At 39.4% G+C, this 21,268-nt stretch overlaps 1 protein-coding gene across 3 annotated transcripts in view; it reads right to left on the bottom strand.

The window, feature by feature from the left end:
- TBC1D14 (TBC1 domain family member 14) overlaps positions 1-21,268 on the bottom strand; it is a 76,143-nt gene that overhangs the window by 27,390 nt on the left and 27,485 nt on the right. For 2 of the 3 annotated variants that reach the window (XM_061992492.1, XM_061992493.1), the window contains exons 4-6: positions 6,197-6,315; positions 3,512-3,594; positions 1,382-1,499 (exon numbers count right to left, since the gene is read on the bottom strand). In XM_061992492.1, coding sequence (XP_061848476.1) covers positions 1,382-1,499; positions 3,512-3,594; positions 6,197-6,315 — 320 coding nt within the window. Of the gene's footprint in view, positions 1-1,381; positions 1,500-3,511; positions 3,595-6,196; positions 6,316-10,385; positions 10,487-21,268 lie in introns of those variants that run through there. The other variant, XM_061992495.1, reaches the window with a different exon arrangement.

Genomic DNA, 21,268 nt, shown 5'->3' with positions numbered 1-21,268 from the left:
TGAACTATAAAGGAAAGCTTACTTCCAAGTTAATGGTTTATTTTGATAGAAGTGCTGCAACCACAATATCCCTAGCCTGCAATCACACTTGATCAGCAAAAATGTTAGGGGACAGAAAAAAATGCAAAAGAAATCCACATCTATGTCACTGCCTATGCTACAGGCTGGACACCTCCATGTAAAATGAAATACACAATTAAGTGACAGAATTCTGTCCTCTGTCATTGCTCTACTGTGCAAATGAGATAAGCAGTTTCCCACTCACCTTTGCAGCTCTAACTCTCTAGAGAAATGCACCAAGATATAACATGTAATAACTTTTAGGTGGGAGCATGAAAGACATTTCAACAGAAGACGGGCTTTGAAATGGCTGCAGCTGATGTTCAGCAATCTAAGAACCCTGAACACAACAGCACCTAAGCACCAATGAGAGCTTGTGGTAGTGACAAAAACCTCAACAATACATTCAGCTAAAAAAAAGACTATGAACTAAAATGTAAAACAGAGAATAAGCTGGGGAAGTTCTGGATTTATAAACCAAGATAGGAAAAAGTGTCTTTATTTTTATAGCTGTCATAATCAAATTCTGAAGAGAGATGTGTAAATCTACAATTTGCTTATATCGAAGTCATTACTTCAGTTCCCTAGTAATGCCTTTATTCAACCAATTCTGTCCATATTTTAACATCTATTCTCAGGACAAATGAATTCCATGATCGAGCAAAAGGTACTTGTGTATGTTGGGGAGCTTGGTTTACAACGCTGCAGTGGTGGTTATGTTGAGCAGGGCAGGGAGAGGGCTCTTTTATCCAAGATAACTAGCTAAGTCCATAAAAAAAACAGACAGCAAAGGTAGCTTACCAATTGCCTGTGCTGTGTCTTTGCAGGAAATCTTTCAGCACTTAGTATTTTTTTAAAATAACTTTTTCCCTACTTCTCTTTTCAATCCCTTGATTAGCCCAGCAGGTATACCACTCTGTAATTAAAGGAGCTTCATAATACCATACACATCTTTCAATCTACATCTGACATAACATCAACAGCTCAAGTAGACAAGGAAAGCTCGCTTCTCACAAATGCATGGCACTCAAGCATTAAGCTTTCTGCTTTGACATTCTCTACCACGGATCACTTCAGTGTTTCCCAGTTTCTGAATAACCCGAATCTCCAATAAAGACAAATAGTTAGAACTGCATCACTTTCAGCCACTTTCTAGAAATAATTAAATGTATATTGCTCCTTTTCTTTGCAACTGTCCAAAAGTGACTTTCAAACAAAAGCTAGACAGACCATTTAAAATTATACTTGTTAACTTTGTCTCTTCTCTTCAGGATACAGACTCAGCAAGTTTAATTAAACTCAGTATAACCTACTGTCTTACATGGTTTCCCAGTTGGGCAAGATTTCATTGTTCCAAGTTAGAACAGCATTGCCGATGCTATCTTCCAGCTTACAGCGTTCTTCCAGTTGTTTCTTTCTCTTCTGGGCTTCTTTAAGCTCTGCAAAAAAGCAATTTCCTTTTTAAGTTAGTAAATTCGGGAATCAAATATTCATAGTTAGGTAGTCATGGCTATATAGCCATGTAACAGCCCATGATATTCACTCAAATGTAGAGTGGACTGTTCAAATTCTAAAGATTTTCCAGCCACAGCAAACTAAATGTGAATAAAGAATAAAGTGGAACTATGCATAAGGCTCATTTTCCATGGACAAGACAAAGGGAGTTAGATAACATATGGCTTCTTTGACCCTTCCAATCTAACCACATTATTAACTCTGAATTAGCATATCTGACAGTCAACTGCCCCACCTAGTAGGCCAACACAGAATATTTCCTAATAAAGCCCCACCCCTTTTTTTTTTTGCCAGACTCAAAAATACAGGCTAAAATAATATAAAGTTTGTGTTTTGGTTTTATGTGTTGTCTTTGTCAATGATGATTTGGGTATGTTGTCAGGAAACCACAAGAGCCACATTTCTGACGCTACATAGAGTGTAGGTTAATTTAAATGTCATGCTCCACAAATACATTTATATTTATATTTATATTTATATTTATATTTATATTTATATTTATATTTATATTTATATTTGTATTGTAAACCTTCAGTTCATTAAAATGAAATCATTTTTTGTGTTTACTTTAAACATATTTTACATTTTTACATTATCACTGAGTCTTTCTTCTTGTATCATCAGTCACTACTTCTTTCCCACTGGCAAATTTGTTAGATGTGCAACTTAACACAAGATAGTCTTTATAGTAGCACACTGGAAATACAGGAAATGTCTGTGTGCACAAACACACTGTCTACAATGGGGGAAGGCACTGATCTGGGAAGGGAAACTAACAGAAGAAAAGCAGTACCATGAACAAGGTCTTTGGAATGAACACGCACAACCTGATGGCTTCACTTTAAAGTCCAACTGAAGCTGTGTCTGAACAGATCAACTGCCTCACTCTTTTCAGCTTTGATATAAGGGCTTTGTAAGCCTGCTTAAAAGTAGGCTTTGAATTTTTCTCTAAACAAAAAGAGGGCGTTTATACTCTCTGATTTCCTGACTGCTACACAATGCATCACTCTGCAAAATTGTTCATCTGGAACAGCTTCAAGGAAAATGGGTTTGTCAGGGTATTATCTGAACAGAGTGACACAGCCCAGACCAGTGACGGCACAAGGACCCAGCCCACTGCCGAACCTGAGCATCATCCCATTGCTCCCAAACCATCAACCTGACACCTGAAGAAAGAACAGAGAAACTCCCTTGGACACCTTAAGTGGATACACTAACACTGGTGGGTGTATGATGTTCAAAACCACAAAAGGATACTGTTTTTAATATGTCAATTGCAGGAAGCAAGCAAGTTCTGTGATCCTATAGTCTTTCCACTGGTTTATATGGCATATTTCCAGTAACTCTCACTGGACACAAAACTTTCCTATTATTGCAATGCTTGTTTTTAATTAGAAAACCCTGATTGTCAAAAGCATCAGCAGAAGGAAACTACTGCTGTCAACTTTACCTGTTGAGCACAGTACAGACACTTCTGTGAACAATATCAGACAAGAAATTACAAGCAAAACTTTGGGAAAGCTGTAAATTTGAAATGGAAGACAGATTATTAAATAAACATAACTATGTACACTTTCCTATGTAGAAAAATTTGTATTTAGTACTATGGCCTCAGGTTGTTCCCAACATGAATCTTGTAGTTATCTAAATTAGTCTTTGCTAATTCGACCAATAACCTACTTCAATATATTAGTAGATCTTTATAACCTCAAATGAACCTCAAAAATCCTTTCCTTCTGATTCTAGGATTGTTTCAGCTTAGGGTGAGGCTTTTTAATGAAACTACCTTTGACTCTCTTCTCTGGATCGATTTTTCTTTGAGAACATGTACAGATTCCCCACATAACTTGAGCAACAGACTGACACAAGTGCATTTCAAGTTTAGGAATACCCCTTAACTTTACTTCTCTCCTGTGAAGACAAGAAATTCCATTACCTCTTTTTTTTGCTTGAACCACCATTTCTTCGTACTGTTGCCTGTGTTTCTGAGCTTCTTCTGCTGGTTTTGCAGGGAGGTTCCTTAAATTAAGAAAAAATTAAGATCAGTATTTAAAGTTGGCATGCCTATGTCAAGAAAATTCTAGACACATCTGAAAGAAAAGCGCAGACTGCTTCTTGTCAAAATATTTGATCAAAGAGTAGAGCAAAAAATCCTTGGAAAGAATTTTTTTTTTTGCCAGAGTCAGCAGAAGAGAGGGAAAGAAAACTGACCAGCTAGGACTACTTTTATAGACAAAATATGCTGACTAATTTCCTTATGTTTGGTAAATTCAGCATTTTTATTATTAAACCAAGTGAACCTGCAGGCTGATCTTGATAAACAAAAGGAATATACTGGTATATACCAAGCTGGTAGTTTTGCTTCAAAACTGATCTCTAAAGATAAAAGACTGTACTCTTACTGTGCATCTTTATCCATTCAGTAATGACTCCCTACACCAGCTTCCTTTTCCCCTCTGCTCTCTGAGACTCTCATTTCTATTTCAAAGACTTAACTCCTCTCCCTGCTTCTACAGAAACAGGTGGTGCTGGACTTATCTTCTGTATTCTCCAGTTATTCATACCAACACAACCATCTTCATTTGTGATTAAAGCCTGGACTAGTTACACCTCTGCCATACAAATATACATGGCCATATGTCAGATCATATTAACTTTAAGCTAATCATATTTATAATTAACATAATGAGCAAGTATCTCATACAGCTACAAGATCACCAAAACATCAGAACAGGAAATGACAAAGTATACTGTTCTGTATTGTAGAACACTGTATTGGATTCCTAGGAGTTCATATCTTTGGTTAATAAAAAAGATATCCAAGAATTCACTTTCACATTCCTGTAAGGTGTGACATTTAAGGCAGTTGTTAACCAGTAATACAGTCACCACTAATACTAGAATGCTTTACTATTTACACAATCATTTACACAATCATATTATCTGTAAAGCATGCACAACCGTAGGATCCATGTCTAGGAGTACTTTTTAAAATCAAGAATGATAAAAGAATAACAGAAGTGGATTTTCACATCAGTGTCACTGTTAACCACAATCTACTCTTCTCCAGTTTAATTTATGTAAACTGGCCAGCATCTTGTTTTAAAGCCAAATCTTTAGAAATTGAGTAAATTAGGGAAGGTTTTACAAGGAAAACTAAATGAAACATGTTCTGCTAACTTAAACTTCCACCACCTAAATTATATGTCCTATCTTTTAATGACATCATCATACATGTGACATGATGTTCAGTATCTATTGAGATTCAATTAACACTTAGATGGGCTATGGATATTCATCTAAACTGTACAAGTGAGTACCAAACCAAGAGCAGCCATTTTAGAAAAGTAAATCTAACTTCATTTTTCTTTCAGAAGTCCTTAAGAACTTTTGTCATAGGAAATCAACAGGAACTTACTTCAAGCTTAATAGGTTAAACAATAAATAAATCCTCAAACCAGATAGTATGCAAACTGTAAGTAAATAATTAAAAACAGATTCTTTAGAAAGATTTATCAGATGACAGCACTGATGTCCGGAACAATTTTCCCTGATAGACAAAAGAAATGATGATTCAATCATTTAGAATCTTAAAAATATCTTTTCTGCTAGAAGTTCCTCAATCTATCAACACTAGGAAAGTAAAATCTGAATGTTACTCTGTAATGTATCACCAATTCAAGCAATCTGTATTCCTCAGATTACCTCACATAAAGAATGATAGATAACAGACAGGTTTTAAATATATCAAACAAGCTAGTATGTACTGTTTCCAGCTGTACACAGAAAACCTGCTCTAACAAACACTCTTACATTGTTCTAGATGTCCCAAGAAATCTTGCCATGTTGTCTCCCAGTCAAGCCAAAAAATATCTTAAATAACCCTACAACTAGGCTAGTTTGATATGAGCCTTCCTCATGCAGATTTGTTGATGAAAAAAAAGCTGTACGTTATGTCAGTTCTTTATAGCAATGCATAAAGCTGGTAAAACTACCAATGCCATGCCTGTAAAGCTGGGTACCATCCATAAAGTGACTAACCATCACTGAAGTTGTGTAATTCTGCAGCAAACCATGGCAAAGCAGCTGCCAGTAAATCATCATGGAGTTAGTTTGCATGTGAAAGAATCTTTGTGCAGTAACAGAAGTAGGAAACAACATCTAGCACCTGACAACCTTTAAAATACAAAGCTGAACCCACTGCAGAACAATAATTATATTGTTTCATTATTTATGGAGGTGTGGTCTTTCTCTGTCTAAACAAGACACCATATCCTTACTTCTCATTTTCTTCAGCATACGCCAGCTTCAGTTTTATGCTTATGTCCTCTCAGGGAAAATAAAACCCTCTTACTTGTGTTTGTAAGGTAGAATTACTCAAAACTAGAGCTCTCCTCTCCTAGTTTTCTGTACAAAACTATTGCTTTTATTATAAAATAAGGCTACTTTTGTTTGAATAATTTTTCTCATAGTCATCCCACTTTCATATTCTGTAGTCTTAAAAAAAAAAGATACGCTCAAATTTTAAATCATCTGTTCAAGTTAATCAGACACACAGTAAGAAGAGCTCTGTTAGCCTCATTTTAACGAAACCTTCACTATGGTAGTTCTCAAAACTTACGCTGGTCTGTCCTCTAAAATAAGTGCTGTAGTGGAGAGTGGTTCAAAATCAAGATTTTTCCTCACGTTCTGTTTAGGAGACAGTGGTCTGTGAGCTCGTCCAGTTTTTTCTTCACATTCCTAAAGAAGAAAAAGATAGGGCAAGTTACAAGTGTGGAGAATGCCAAGACAATGCACAGGAGAACATACAAAGAGTCTACAAGTCTTTAAGATAATGCTTTTAAATCTCTGCCCAATTACAGCCCATTTAAAGAGAAGAATCTCAGAACTGAAAACAGTCAGGAGTGATGAGAGTGATGGTTTTTTCCATTCCTTCTATTTGCTGAAACATCTTAAGTTCCTCTGACTGACAGCTTACTTTTACAAAGTACTGCTAAAAATGAGCTTTACAAAAAGCAGATACTATCTGAGGTATAAAAGACCTATTTAAAATATTTCTGTTTTGATTTACATGGTTTTGAAATTGAAGCCAAAACCAACAAGCTCCTTCTCTTAAAATCTCACCATGAGATTCCTCCTACTCAACCTATTTTCCAACATCAATAGTTCAACGATAGGGGGGAAGGGGAAAAAAGTTTAAAATCACAGTGAGACAGAAACCCCACAACTTTTTATGATACCCTGAAGTACCACAATGCTAAATGGTAGAGGTCCTTCCACCCTTCTTTACTGTACCATTATGACCTACAGTAGAAGACTTAGTGTTACACGTACAATGCTATTTTTGTTTTTCCTACGAACACTGTTTTGGAAGAAAATGTATCAAAACCATGACTGAATGGGATAAAACAACTTTTACACAACTTCATCTACTCCAATGCTTGAAGTACCACAGCAATCATTAAGTACTCAAAGTAGCAGTGACATACAAACAACAAACATGGTCCAACTGTCTAACGGAAAAAAGAAATTCATATTATAGACACTGTTATATTCAACTTCATAATGAATTTTGTCACTTCCAAAATCCACCTGCTTCCATGTGCAGCTTATTTATACTTTTTTTTTTATTTATATAGACAAAGAAATTACACTGTGAAAACTAGTCATTATAAATGAGCACTATGAGAACTGTTCCAGACATGGACGTTTTCCCATTAGCATAAACAGTTCCTCAAGTGCTACCAATCTCTTTCTCTCAGTCGAACCTGTAAATTGCATCAAAACTTCCCTGGGCAACAGATCCAACTTTTCTAACACAATCACAACAGCCTAGACCACTCAGAATCTAAACCAAGAGCCCTGCTTCCAGGAAGGCATTCTCCTCCAGTCCTACCTTAAAGAAAAGGATGGATGGAAACCACACATGAATGCAGAGGAACTCAGCTACGGTCTTCTACTCTGTTGTACAATTCCATTCCAGTTAAAGATAATTCTATGGGACCCACGGGTACAAGTCTGTGGAACTCTCTGGACAAAGAAAAACTCTCTTTTCCCATGTTTGTTAACTGGCACTGTTTCAGCAATCAATCCTATGATGCCCACATTGCTCTGACGGGAAACACTGTCATGATTTTGGAATGTCTGGCTCATTAATACCAGTTAACACTGCTATGTGTGACATCAGTTTGAAAACAAGGAAAAGAACCAAGAAAAATGTATTTCAGCTACTTAATAACACTTGGCTTTGTTTAGTAGAGTGACAGTGCTCATGCTGACACAGTTGTTCACAAAAATCCCCACAAAGCACCAAAACCTCTAGCAAGAAAATAAGCAAAGAAATATAGTAAAAAAAGAAAAGGTATTGTGGTTAACATCATATTCAGAAAGCTAAGACACTATTCTTGCATTTAGAATTCTTTGCAAGCAGTTGATAGTAACGAGCATATAAGTGCACCATTACAATGTGCTTTGGCTGCACCTTCAACAGTGGACTACATCAACTGTGCTGACAGGAACAAAGCAAATAGCTATTCTTTCTCCCAGTTTCTTTTAGGAGACTGGGTTTTTTATTACCCATTTTTCACAAATTAAGATAGTAAAATATTAACCTCTATTACTGCTCCCACAGACAAGGTGAACCTTGTCCCTAAATCTAGCATTTTTACTCTTCTGAGATACTACTGATGAAAGAAAAAACATCCAGCATCCACAAAAAACTGCCAATACGCAGAAATCATCATATATTGATCTCTCTAACGCACCACAAAACTTGACATCCAACATATGCATCCAATGCTTATTACAGCAGAAGTTCTAGAAAAGGTGCTTAATTTTGGCTAATAAAAATTATTTTCAGGGTCGTTATCTTTCATTGAAAGCTAACTATGGAGCAAAATTGCTTTTGGGAGGTAAGAAAAACTGTACACGTTGGGCTGCAATGGGGATTTTATTCCGTACAGTAGAATGAATTTGGAAATCTCATTCAGCTAAGCACAAAGTTCTCCAGACTATCACTACACATAGAATTCTTCAAAGAATGTCTTGGTTCAGCAATGTTTTGTTTTAGAATACAGGTAGCTAGGTACACTACTGACATTTAAGTACAGTTATTCAAATCTCTTAAAGGCAAAAGCCCATGTTGCATTTCAGCATGTATTCACAGACACGTCTCATTCAGCACTACCCTACAATAAAGAAGCTAGACTAGCACAAAAATGGGAGTGGCACATTTTATCAGATTACCAGTCCTTTGTAACAATTTCATCCTTTCCTGTGGTAGCCAAAAAAAGGAATAAAAACATCTGTTGGTGACAGTGATTATCTACAAGACTGCTTTCTCACTGTGGAAAATGAAAAAAACCAAACCCAAACAGAAAAAACAGTTTAAAAAATAAAAATCCCAAGACGACAAAAACAAAAAATCAAACAGCCCAAAATTCACAAAGACATGAAAACCATCTTTTATTATAGTAAGAAGCCAAAGTAAATTTGAACAGAGCACAATGTATGATAGAGCAATGAAACAGATTGAAGCCTCCACAAACTCATATTAAGAGTATCTGCTGACTGAGCAAGTAGAAGTATTTGCACATACAGACATACTGCAATAGGCTGAACCACACAATAGTTCACGTTAAGCTTTTGCATTACTTTAAAAAACAGACTCAAATCTCTCACTAGGTAATAATAATTCAGCATCTATTTACATCCTATACTGTAATTAGGAGTTACTAACCTGATACAGTTGCAAGTTAATTTTAGGATCAATTTAGGATGATCGTTTACGACTTAGAAAATATCCTTATCACTGAGATCACTTGGGCTTTCTTCCAGGTTTCATCTTAACCTATTCAACATTCAGCCACAATAGCTGAACTTGGGTTTGAAGATGTTCTAAGACAGCGGGTGACAGATTAAAGCACTCGCTTAAGAAACAAACAAACAAAAAAAACCCCAACAAAACACAAAACCCACAAAACCAACAAATCAAACAACAACAAAAAACCCACAGATACACCCAACTCCCGAAATCAAGTTTAATTCTGGGTGATCCTGACAGCTTCACAGTTGAGATACAAGAAGCTCAAGTTGTGGTGATCCTCCACAATTTTTCAAAAAAAAGAAACTAATCTGTAAAGGGATCCTTAACAACCTCCACAGAGAAGCACAAACCACCCACCACGACAGAGGGCAAGTGCTAAAGGATCGGCTGCACTAACCGAACGAGGGCTGTGGCACCGAGCGTCCTCGGGGACCAGCAGCACGGCGGAGCTGAGCCTACAACATCCCATACTGCTCTATCAAGGTCATCTTGTTTCGGCCGTGTTTGTGTAAAGGTAGCCACCCTCCGAGGAAGTCGAATATGAAATACTCCTGCTAGCTGCCGGAGTGGCAGACACCAGACTGCTCGATTCTCGCTCCGCGGCTACAGCAGCTCTGCCCGGGGCGGGAGGCGGCTGTCCCCGGGCATTTCCCCGGCCGCTGTCCCCGCAGCTGGGCAGCCCAAGCCCCCGGCCGGGCCTGTGCCACCACCTCCCTCCCCGTCGGGGTCCCGCCGCCCCGCCCCGCTTCGCACAAAAGAGCTCCGCGCTTCCCGGGAAGCTGGTTCTCTCCCGGACCCAGCGATTTAAAAGCGGACGAGGCCACGTTTTATCGATACGCGTTAAAGTGCGCATCCCCGCCGCCCTCTCCATCCGCTCTCCCTCTGACCTAAGCGCCCCGCAGCCAGCCGCCTACCCTACCCTGCCCTGCCGTGCCCGCGGCGGCACGGCTGCCCGCAGCCTCAGCCCCAGCGCGGCCTCACTCACCATGAAAGCTGCGGGTCCTTCACAGGCAGCGGCGCCGGAGCCCCATGCCCGCCCGCCCGCCCCGCGGGCCTGGCTCCCGTCGCGCCGCCGCCCGGGCCCGCACGGCCTCGCGGGCCGCCCGCCCCCAGCCCGGCCCGGCGCTGCCCGCCCCGCGCCTCCGCCCGCCGCGCCCCGCCCCGCCAGCCCCGCTAATCACCCGCGGAGCCGCCGCACCCGATCGCTTCTCTCCGTCTCGCCCAGCGCTGCCTGAGCAGGCCCCGCGCCCCGCTCGCCGCCGGACACGCGGCTCCCCGGCCCGAGCTTCGGGGCGGCGGGCGCTCGCCCTGCCAAGGCGCCGGGCTCCGCCCGCCCTCAGCTCTCCACCTCTTGTGCCGCAGCCCTTCGCAGCCCGTTTCAAACCGGAGAGGGGTAGCTGAAACCTCGCACGCGCTCATCTGCATTACCTACAATCAACTTCGCCTACCCCAGCCCAGGACTCCGCCGCTGCTGTCTTGAGCCGCAGCTGCATTCCCGACACACGGGCATCTTTCTCCTCTCGTTCCCTACCTTCGCGCTTCGCCTTCCCACAGCCCTGGCTCCGGGTACCGGGGCTGTGCGCGGCTGAGTCGGCCTCTGGGACAGTCTCCCTTGGGCAAGGACAGCTCAAAGTCTCCAGCCCGTACAGCAAGCCCCAAGAACCATCAGCACTGTTAACGCTGAAATACTTCCTACAGCATACACATCTTTTCAGTACAACTGACTCTCTGTCCTCTTCAGACAGCTCTTAGATATAGATCAATCTTTCACAGCTCAGACAGCTTCCACATCACATCTTGTTAAATATTTTGCCTCAGTCCAGATGAATTAAATTGGCCGTCTTTCCTTTGGCCAGAAGCTCCATTATCTAGCTCAGGGGAGATATCCACATTGATGCATCACTATCTTTGGTAGACCCGCCTTTTATCCTATTATCTATTCATTTGCAACTGTCACCCTTCTCTCAGCATCACACCACGGATTTCATTTTCTTTAATCTCACTGACTACAGTTTGCAACTGCTGTTGCTCATGGCCTTTATCACGGCCTGATCCTGAATCACAAAATGCGCAGCTGGGACTGACTTTAAAACAGCCAGTCACTCAAGTATTCTGCTTTCAAGAGGTAGCTTTGCAAATACTGAGATAACTTTCTAGCAGTTTTATCAGCTACTGTTTTCAACCTGCGACTTACCTAACTCATGGATGCGGCCATACTATGCCAAATGAGGAACAGCTCACTGTTTTAAAAGTATCTCAGCTTCACTCCCACCACCACCAGTTACATCTGTCTGCCACCCAAGAGCACTAATACTCACTAGGATGGCAAGTCAATGCAGCTCATGAAAAGCACTAAAGCATGCTGTGCTAATGCTTTTTCTCATAAGCTATCTGAAGCAGTAAATTAGCAGACATTAAAAAAATTATGTAAAATTACAGCTATTAACACGATGAAAGCTTCAGGTCACAAGGAAGAGCAACCTTAGGTGCGTAACACTATTCCTGTGGTATGTGTCTGTGGTTTCAGAGGCTGAAAATAGAAGGATGTTGCAGCTCTTCTAGATGGTGGAAATGGCCATTTGTCAATATATTTAAAAAAGAGCTCAATCAACTATGAATTCTGCAAAGCACTGATTGGGAAAGAGTGATGCCTAGAGACATGGGAAGAGACTTCTGTGGAGTCAAAAGCTAAGCAGGCTCTGTAACTAAAACCATAGCTAGCCACACAAGACTCAGTTCGTGTCAGTCACTATTTCTAGGCTACCACAATTATAAGGCTAACTGAGGTTACTCAAACAAGTTATGTTTAATGACATGGTATTTTTTCCACTGGAATTCCTGCCTCATTCAGCATACAAGACAGCAACCTGACCAGCTCTGCACAAGCCAACAGATTTTTTTTTTCTGGGTTTTAAATCTGACTGCTACCTAAATATTGCTTCAGCATTCCCTTTGGTTGCTTCATAGCTTTCTTCTGCACGTCCATCTGTCCATTTGCAATCACTTGCCTTTTAATGGGGTTTACCAGATAAATTTAAGGTAGTACACAACCAGCACTTCCATGCCCTTCCTGCCTCTCACACCACTTTTTTTTTTTGTGCCACTGTTAAGTAGTTGTGTCACTGTACAATACACTGAATTGGGGAAACAGAACTGCTAAAAACTAACCCTTTGTTCTGTGGGGTGAGTTTGGTTACTCTGGCAATGCCTGCTGTGGGGCAATGTCAACGTGGAAGAATAAGGAAGGAAAAGGAACAAGCAGCAAAGGCATTTATTCCAGAATCTTAATTGAAACCAGTAGATCATGAAACTTGTGATGATCTTTGAGTCAGGAAACTAAGATCTGATTCTTGACATGGCACCAGGCCATGAAAAAGTTAATTTTAATGGAGACTCTTACATGTACAGTAATCAAAGTGAACTTAAGGAGACTGACACCTCAGGCAAAGCTCAGATTATGAGAATATCCTTCAAAATTTAACAGAAGGAGAATACAAACTGCTGAGCTCTGATATTAAACTTTCAAACAACACCTTAAGGGATATATATGTGGGCTTTTTATATAACTCCAAATCCAGTGCAGAGCTATTCTGAAATGCAATTAGTTTATTAGTTATTGATCTAAACCTGAGAAATTCGAGTTGCACACTCAACCTACACAATTTGCCAAAGTGATCCTGGCAAGTTCTACAGTTAATTAATGGTTCAAGAATCAACTTGGCGCATCTATATATATATATTTAATCCCCTTATGGATACTAGAAGATATCAATGTGATGACAGAATTTGACTGATATAACATTACATGTGTGAAGTTTTATCTTCCACCAGACATTCTTCTTGTCTTGAATACCATGGATTTCTCCAGTTCCATACGTAACAAATTAGGAACGCTTAAGCAATGTAAGGGTAAGAGACTATGGCCACACTACCTATTTTTAGGCATCATTTCAAGCATTCTGAAATTTCCCCTTTCTCCCCTAAGAAGCATCTACTTCCCTCTTCTGATTACAACTGATAAAAGACCTCGGGCTTGCAACTACTGTCGTCCCATGCAACCACACTGATGTTAAATGAATAAAATAATGCACACATCTTCCAAAAGGTTAAGAGTAAAACGAGAAGCCACATACTCTGCTTTGCAGTCCTGTGCTCCAGCCTCTGGACTATTTTTAAAAATTTTTATGGATATGTACTTTTTATAGCATCATATTTTGAGCAAGAGGCATCAAATTAAGGAGTATTTAAAACCTAAACCTAGATAAGGCTAAATTAAATCTCCCAAGAAAGGATAAAAGTTTGCTGGTTTGGAGTCTGTCACTTCTAATCATGCAAGGTGCTACCTATCAGATGGTTCTCATGTTTCACTAGTGCTGTATGTAAATAATTTAAGTGCTTTTTATTTCATATAGAGTGACATGCTTTATTAAAATCAGGGAAGGAATCTCAAATAGTTTGCTATATTTGAAGTACTGTGAAAGACAAAGTGTACCTATCAACCACGTGGCTTAGGAACAGCTCTTTACTCTCAAAGGCAGGATCTTCACTCCGATCATACACCATAGTGTTACAAGTAACTCCAATGTGAGTCACAAAAGCAACAAAAATCCCTACTAGGTAGAACACTGAAAAGGATGAAACTGAATCTGCAGATATAAACATGTGTACAGTTTCCCTATACGCTGATACTATCTGATACACTGCAATATCAAACAAGTGGAAATATCTACAAAAAATGCTTCTGGCAGTGCAAGCATCTGATAAATGCTTGAGCAAGAGAGTACAAGCTAAATGGTTTTCAGCCTATCCCTTAAACATCACTTCCAAGGACTGAGATTACACTGCATATGGACTTCATGTAAAAACAGTTTTACATAACTATCTGTCCACACACTGATGTCTCCTCCTCAATTTTCTGTCTAGCCCTCAGCACTATACCCTTCCAAGTAATCTCTCAACAAGTTTTTGTTACAGCATTTCACATTAGTGCTGACGTTGCAGAAGAAAACTTATTTTTACTATCAAGTCTCAAATAGCATGTACTTCAGCCTGGCTGAAGACTACTGTCAGAACTGTCCCACTCATTACAAGCAACACACAGAAGTAAAAGGGCTCTCCATGCCCCATCAGCTTCACACTGACACCATTCTGAAATGGCCAAACCAGCAGGTTAACTCCAGAAGTTACAGGAATATGGCATCTTTTATCTTGCAAGTTCTCAAATCCGTTGCAAATATGCCCTCAAGTACTTGCAATCAAGACAGTATAAAAATCACCCAGAAATGCCACCTGCTTCACCATGCACAACAACTCATCCTATTGTGAAGTCTGGATACCCACTGCAGCAGGCAGTTACTGGTTTTTTGTTTGCTTTCTACAGAGGTGTATGCAGGCTGGGATTGAGCTACAGGACTCCAGTATGTACACCAAACTAGCGTGAGAAAAGGTAATTAATTTGATACTCTTATCCATGTTCCACTCCCCTCCTATTTTCAAATTCCTCTGCTAATTTCTATTCTGCTTCCTCATCAGAATTTGTGCACCTCTACAGATCTCTGGCCTTTTCAAGTTTGATACCTGTCTGCCCTTAGAAGTGATAGAAAAGCAAGGCAATAAGTCTAGTGCACTAAAGCCTCTTGGTTTTCTCCATTCGTATTTACTTCTCTGATCCCTGAAGTTAGCCTTGAAACAGCTACAGGTGCCAATTTCTTACATGTCTAATAAATGCTTTTTTTCTACTCATGATTTTGGTATGCTTCATATTATCTCTCATCATTGCTTGTATCTAGCAACAGGACAAGTGGTAATGAGATGAAGTTGGAACACAAAAAGTTAAATTTAAATATAAAAAGAAGCTATTTCACTGTGAGGGTGAGGGAGCCCTGGCACAGGCTGTCCAGGGAGGGCGTGGAGTCTCCTTCCTTGGAGGTCTTCAAGACCTGCCTGGACATGTTCCTATGCGACCTGATGTAGGTGACCCTGCTTCTGCAGAGGGGTCGGACTAGATGATCTCTAAAGGTCCCTTCCAACCCCTACCATCATGTGATTCTATGATTCATCTGTTCGAACTAGTGGATGCTTGTGCACTCTGTATTTAATTTTACAAAAAACTGTATCAAAATGTAAATTTTCCTGAATAACAATCTTATTTACTACTTTAGTTTCAGTCCTGAGGAGAAGAGATTGTAGCTTTATTAAGCTACACACAAGTATAAATACATTATATGAAGGAAAACAACATATCTTCATAGTCTAGCTTAAAACAGTGACTATTCCCAGTCTTTTATATTCATGAAACTGTTTCCACTGAACTTTGTCATTCTAGATAAACAAGTTAACACAGCAAAAGGAAAAAATTATGTGGAAATTTGTAACAGGCATAAAAACATGTAATGAAATCATGTCAAAAATGAGATCAAGAGGGAGAATGAGAACATATAATTTGAATAAATATTTTCCCAGTCTTTCTTCAGAAAGACATCTAAGGAAAATGTATTAGTCTGACTTTTCTAATTCCTTACAACTGAATCCTTGGGGTTTCCAGTAACACATAGTCACTCCATTCATTTTGCAAAGCCAAAGAACATCAGCTTTACTTGCTGTTGCTAGTGAGCATAGTAAAAAGCCTTTCAAAAACCTTCACCTCCCCCCATTCTTTAATTTTAGATGAAGTCTGAGATGTATAAACTGCAAGACAGACAAAGAAAACCTTTGGGTCAGGTTTCCTCAGAGCTTGCTTCTGTTTAACACAAAAATAATCTGCTGAAGTCTAGCAAAGGTTTCTCAATTTTGCATTTTAGCTGTCCAAGTTCTAGTCTACTGTTTGGACAAGAAGTTCCACCACAATATTTAGAGGCTAACATATCTGCCTTTGCTTCAGGGTAATGCTTTGACAAGTGTTTGTGCAATAAAACATTCAAAAGTATGTGCCAATATTTCCAGGATTGCTCTCTACAGACTTCTATTTTCATTCAAAACCCAATGGTGTTGGAGGGGAAAATCCAAAAGCTTCCTTTGTGTTACTTATAGTGGAAGGTTACTACACCAAAAACTTGCTGTCTACACAAGGACATAGGTATTTATGTACCTATCTATAAGCACTGGCAGATACGCAAACACCAGCTGCGTGTTGGATTCTCATTTAACAACAAATGAGAACAAACTCCAGTGATGTACCATGTCTTCTGAAAAATTGCCTTCCCTGGCCTTGAAATTTTGGGGGTAGAAAGAACTGTGTGTTTCACCCTCAGAAGTCAGGCATTTTTCCACGAATTTGTGGCTTCCTGTATTTAAAAATAAACTTGTGCCACGTGAATTTGTGCCATCTAATGCTAAGCACCAACCTTGGATACAAAGCAACTGTTTCAACAACTTCAAGCTTACTGCATTTCCCCCAAAACATATCACTGGCACAGAAATTGACTCCTCAGTAGAGACTAATAGCCGACATTTTACCTGGACTAAAAACTAACAAAGTTTATACTCCTATCGAGTTAGTATCTTTATTAGAGAAAGGAAATAACTAGCCTTAAATACTGCCTGCTATACCTACTTAGGAGTCCTTCAGCTTTCAGGGGCCTTTTGACCCAGACAATTTATAAGGAACTTTAGAGAGTCATAAAACTAAAATAAAAGCCTTAAAGCCATAAAAGGAGAAAAAAAACCTCCCTCATGTTCTTAAAAAAATACTTTGTTGTTTGTTGTAACTGTTAAAACTGGCACTCAAGGCTTATTATTTTCTATTAACCTGATATTCTGGGCTTTCACATGTTCCTAACTTAAGGGAAGATGTTCTAATGGCATCAAAAGCAGCACTTTGGCAGCCAGACTCTTCTGGATTATGATACCTGGGTGGTTCATATTACATTCTTCTATTATTAAAATACTCAGGAACAATCCTTCTGGCATAGTATTAAATTACCCTTTCACTTGCTGTGGATGGAGCTATTACTCTTGCTTTATCTGTTTAAATATGATAGTCGATTTGTTTGAGGCAAGTAATTTTCCAGTCAGAACAACGGCAACACAGTCTTTGTAGAGTAATAGAGCCTACTGGAACTGATGAATAATCTAATACAGTTTTTCTTGGAAGAAAAAAAGATATTTTAGACTATTTCTATCAGAGGCAAAAGGAGTTTTCTTGTTTTGGTTTCCTGTCACAAAAATTAGATGTCCCTACTATTACAGTAAAACTAAAATATTTTAAATGGGATCAGAAAGAATGACATGAAATAGCAATGCATTAAGGCAACTTGCAAGGTTTTGGTTACAACTTCTAAGTAGGAAAATTAGAGTTACATTTTTATGTCTAGAGATTGCAACAAGAATAAGCATAGGTTAGTTTTAGATTATGCTATCTAGCACTGAAACGGAAATTCTACTTCTTTGTTGTTTGGTTGTTGCTGTTGTGTTTTGGTTTTTTTTTTTTTTGGAAAAAAAGGAACTCTGGCACACCATGACAGATTTAAACTCTGCCTTTTTGAATGCTGACAAGTAGAAATTAACCCAGAGAAGGAAAACACAGGAAGTGACTCATTTACACCCTCAGACTTTTACACAGAACAGAAAAAAATGCACTACAGAGTTTGTAGCCTAGATGCTCTAAAGTGTGAATGGAGTCTGCATGCAAACATTCACCCTGCCATTAACAGCTACAGCCATTAGTCACAATGATTTATTCAGTGGTCTATCCAAAGACAAACTCAACAAGAGCAGAAGACAATACTTTATCCAAAATTGTATATTTAGCTCCTGCCAGAATCAGCAGTGAGCTTGAACCAACCACTTCCTCTTCAAAAGGCCCTGCAGGTCTGAACACAGCATAAAGCATGGTTAAAACAAACACTTAGAAAGGCTCAGTTTTTTTAGACAACTGCTACCCATCAGCAAAACATGTGGCAGCTGCCAGCCCCATGCACAGCTTCCATCTATGGTGCTGCTGCACGTGGGGCTGCACACGGACCTTCCTGAGGACCTTGAGAGCTCACATTTACCAGCAAGCAGTAGACTTTTCCCTTTTTTCTTTTTGGGGTTTTTGTTTGTTTGGTTTTGGGGCTTTTTTTTGGTTGGTTTGGTTTTTTTTCTCCCCTGGATAAAACACACTGCTCTCAACAGAGCTCTTGCCATTGTCTTCCTAAAGTGTGGGTTGTAGTAATTTCTCTCAGTGTTTCTCACTCAACGCTGTTGCTCTGCAACTCTTTTCCACCTAATAGGCTCAGGCCAGCAAACAGACTGAGTAAAGTGATTTAATTAATCAATTAGGATTATAGCTTAGAAAAAGAAAATCAGTGAACATCGACATGAATGATAAGTAACCCATCAACAAAGGCTTTTCCTGCACTACTGATATAAGCTTAACTATTCATCCCATAAAAAGCATCATCTATGAGTCAAGCAACATATTTAGCTACTTCAAGAGCTCATTTTCACTTTATCATACGCTGCAGAGTAAGTTTCTTAAGTACAATTGATTTCAATTGACCAAAATGTTGATTCAACATACAGTCAAGATCTAATTAGAGAAAAACATAACTGACAGCTGGCACATCACACCTAAAAGAAAGCCTGTTGTGTCTCCAGCTGAAGACAGCCCAGTTGAGAAATGTTATCACTGACACAAAAAAGTGTGATACTTTTCCATCTCCCCTTTTCCTTAAAAGAAAGAAATATAGGAATGATTGGGAAAAAGAGAATTCAAAATAGTCTGGTAGGAGGGTGTGGGAACATGTTGCTCGCAGCTCATATGACAGAAGCAATACTGTATTAATGGGATCATCAAAGCTGAATAATCTGTCTGAAATTACTTTGATGCAGTGGGAAGGGCAGAACAAGCAAGGTGTACAGAAAACCCTGGCTATAAGCTGCCATTCCATCCTATGCACATCTGCACCCTGCACAGGCAAACTTGTTATCCTTAGCTGCACATAAGCCCCCATAGTTTTCCACTGTATCTGAAGTGGGCAGACTATTGTCATCATTGGTAGCTTCATGACAGGAATCCAACTCTCCAGCAATTCATTTATTTGAATCCTTATCCTTGGTGAGAGGGGAAGTCTCCCTCACTCCCCCACAGAAGCACACTATAGCTCTCTGAATAGAAGTCCTTGTAAGTTTGGGAAGATGACAATCCCTAGGTTAAGAATCATAGCTACTTCTTGTTATTAAGCAACTGTCACTAGGAATTACAAATATTCTGATACAGAACATCAGCAAATGAGATTATAAAATATTGAGACCTGAATTTATGAGTAAAGATTGTTATTGAAAAGTCTCAACTGTTTTATGTGCTGAATTTTACTAGTATTGAAAGTCAAAGAAAGTGAAGACAATCCATTGAGCTCTTTATGGAATTCATGAAGCTACACTGAATAGTCTCCATAGAGTCAAGCCACACTTGTAAGGGAAAAAAATTAAGCACTGATTAAAAAATGGATTCTCCTATTATAAGAAAAAAAAAAAAAGGAGACATATACTATAAAAAAAAGTAACTTAATTTAGGCTGCTTCTTCAGTGAAGACAGAAGTAACATGTCTCTAGGATACAGCTAAAATCTGACTTTCCTCTATAGACATTAATCTCTTAACACACAAGATCTTGACTGACCACGAGAGGGGATAAATGGTATGCTAAGGATGGTGTCGCTGCTTCTTGAATTTTTTAAGGAAGTTCTCTTTCAAGAGCATTCACTAACATTGATGGAAGAAAGAAGAAAGAAAGCTGTCAACATATGGCATTTACACCTGCTATTCTTGACAATCTTGAAAAGAGCTCCTGAAAGAAATGGAGAACACAAAGCCTATCTCAGCTCTATGATATACTAGAATGGAAGAGAATTTAGCTTTGGTGGTAATTCTCAGTGAAATACTGTTATCTGACTTCTAATGCATTTTCACACATCAATTACAAAACCAGGTAGCATAACCAGTTCTGCTCAAAAAGGATCAAAATCGATTAAAAAATTAATTACACAAACCTCCACTGTAAATGTACCTTCAACTTCTCAGATGACATTACTTTTCTGATGGCTTTTAAGCTTTAAAACATCTAACTGGATAAAACTGTACAAAAGCTCTTGGTTACCATGGAAAGTAAGCCAATCTGAGCATATCCCAATATTGACTCTTCATCAAAGGCAATGTTCATGTATATTGTCAGCATTAAAAGTAGGATAAAGAGCTGGAGTGATTTTAATTCCCACACTGTTAAAACAGCGTACGATGCTATGTCAAACATATACTAATTGAACAAAGACCAATGGCATCCTGGGATGCATCAAGAAGAGTGTGGGCAGCAGGTCAAGGGAGGTTCTTCTCCCCTCTACTCTGCCCTGGTGAGGTCTTATCTGGAGTCCTGTGTCCAGTTCTGGGCTCCTCAGCTCAAGAGGGACAGAGAACTTCTGGAGAGAGTTCAGTGCAAGGTCACCAAGATGATCAGGGGACTGGAACATCTTTCTGTGAGGAAAGGCTGTGGGAAGTGGGGCTGTTTAGTCTAGAAAAGAGGAGACTGAGGGGAGATCTTATTAATATTTACAAACACCTAAATGATGTGTGTCAGGAGGTTAGGACATCCCTTTTTTCTACTGTAGTTAGGAACAGGACAAGGGGTAATGGGATGAAGCTGGAACACAAAAAAGTGCCATTTAAATATAGAAAAAACCTATTTCACCATGAGAGTGAGGGAGCCCTGGCACAGGCTGCCCAGAGGGGTTGTGGAGTCTCCTTCCTTCGAAGTCTTCAAGACCCACCTGGACATGTTCCTATGAGACATAATCTAGGTGAACCTGCTTCTGCAGGGGGGTTGGACTAGATGATCTCTAAAGGTCCCTTCCAACCCCTACCATTCCATGATTCTATGATTCTAAGTGAGTGC

Source organism: Colius striatus, chromosome 3 (genome assembly GCF_028858725.1).
Source record: "Colius striatus isolate bColStr4 chromosome 3, bColStr4.1.hap1, whole genome shotgun sequence".
Classification (NCBI taxonomy): domain Eukaryota; kingdom Metazoa; phylum Chordata; class Aves; order Coliiformes; family Coliidae; genus Colius; species Colius striatus.
Note: the sequence above shows the minus strand (reverse complement) of the source record. Positions and strands in the feature narration are given on the sequence as shown.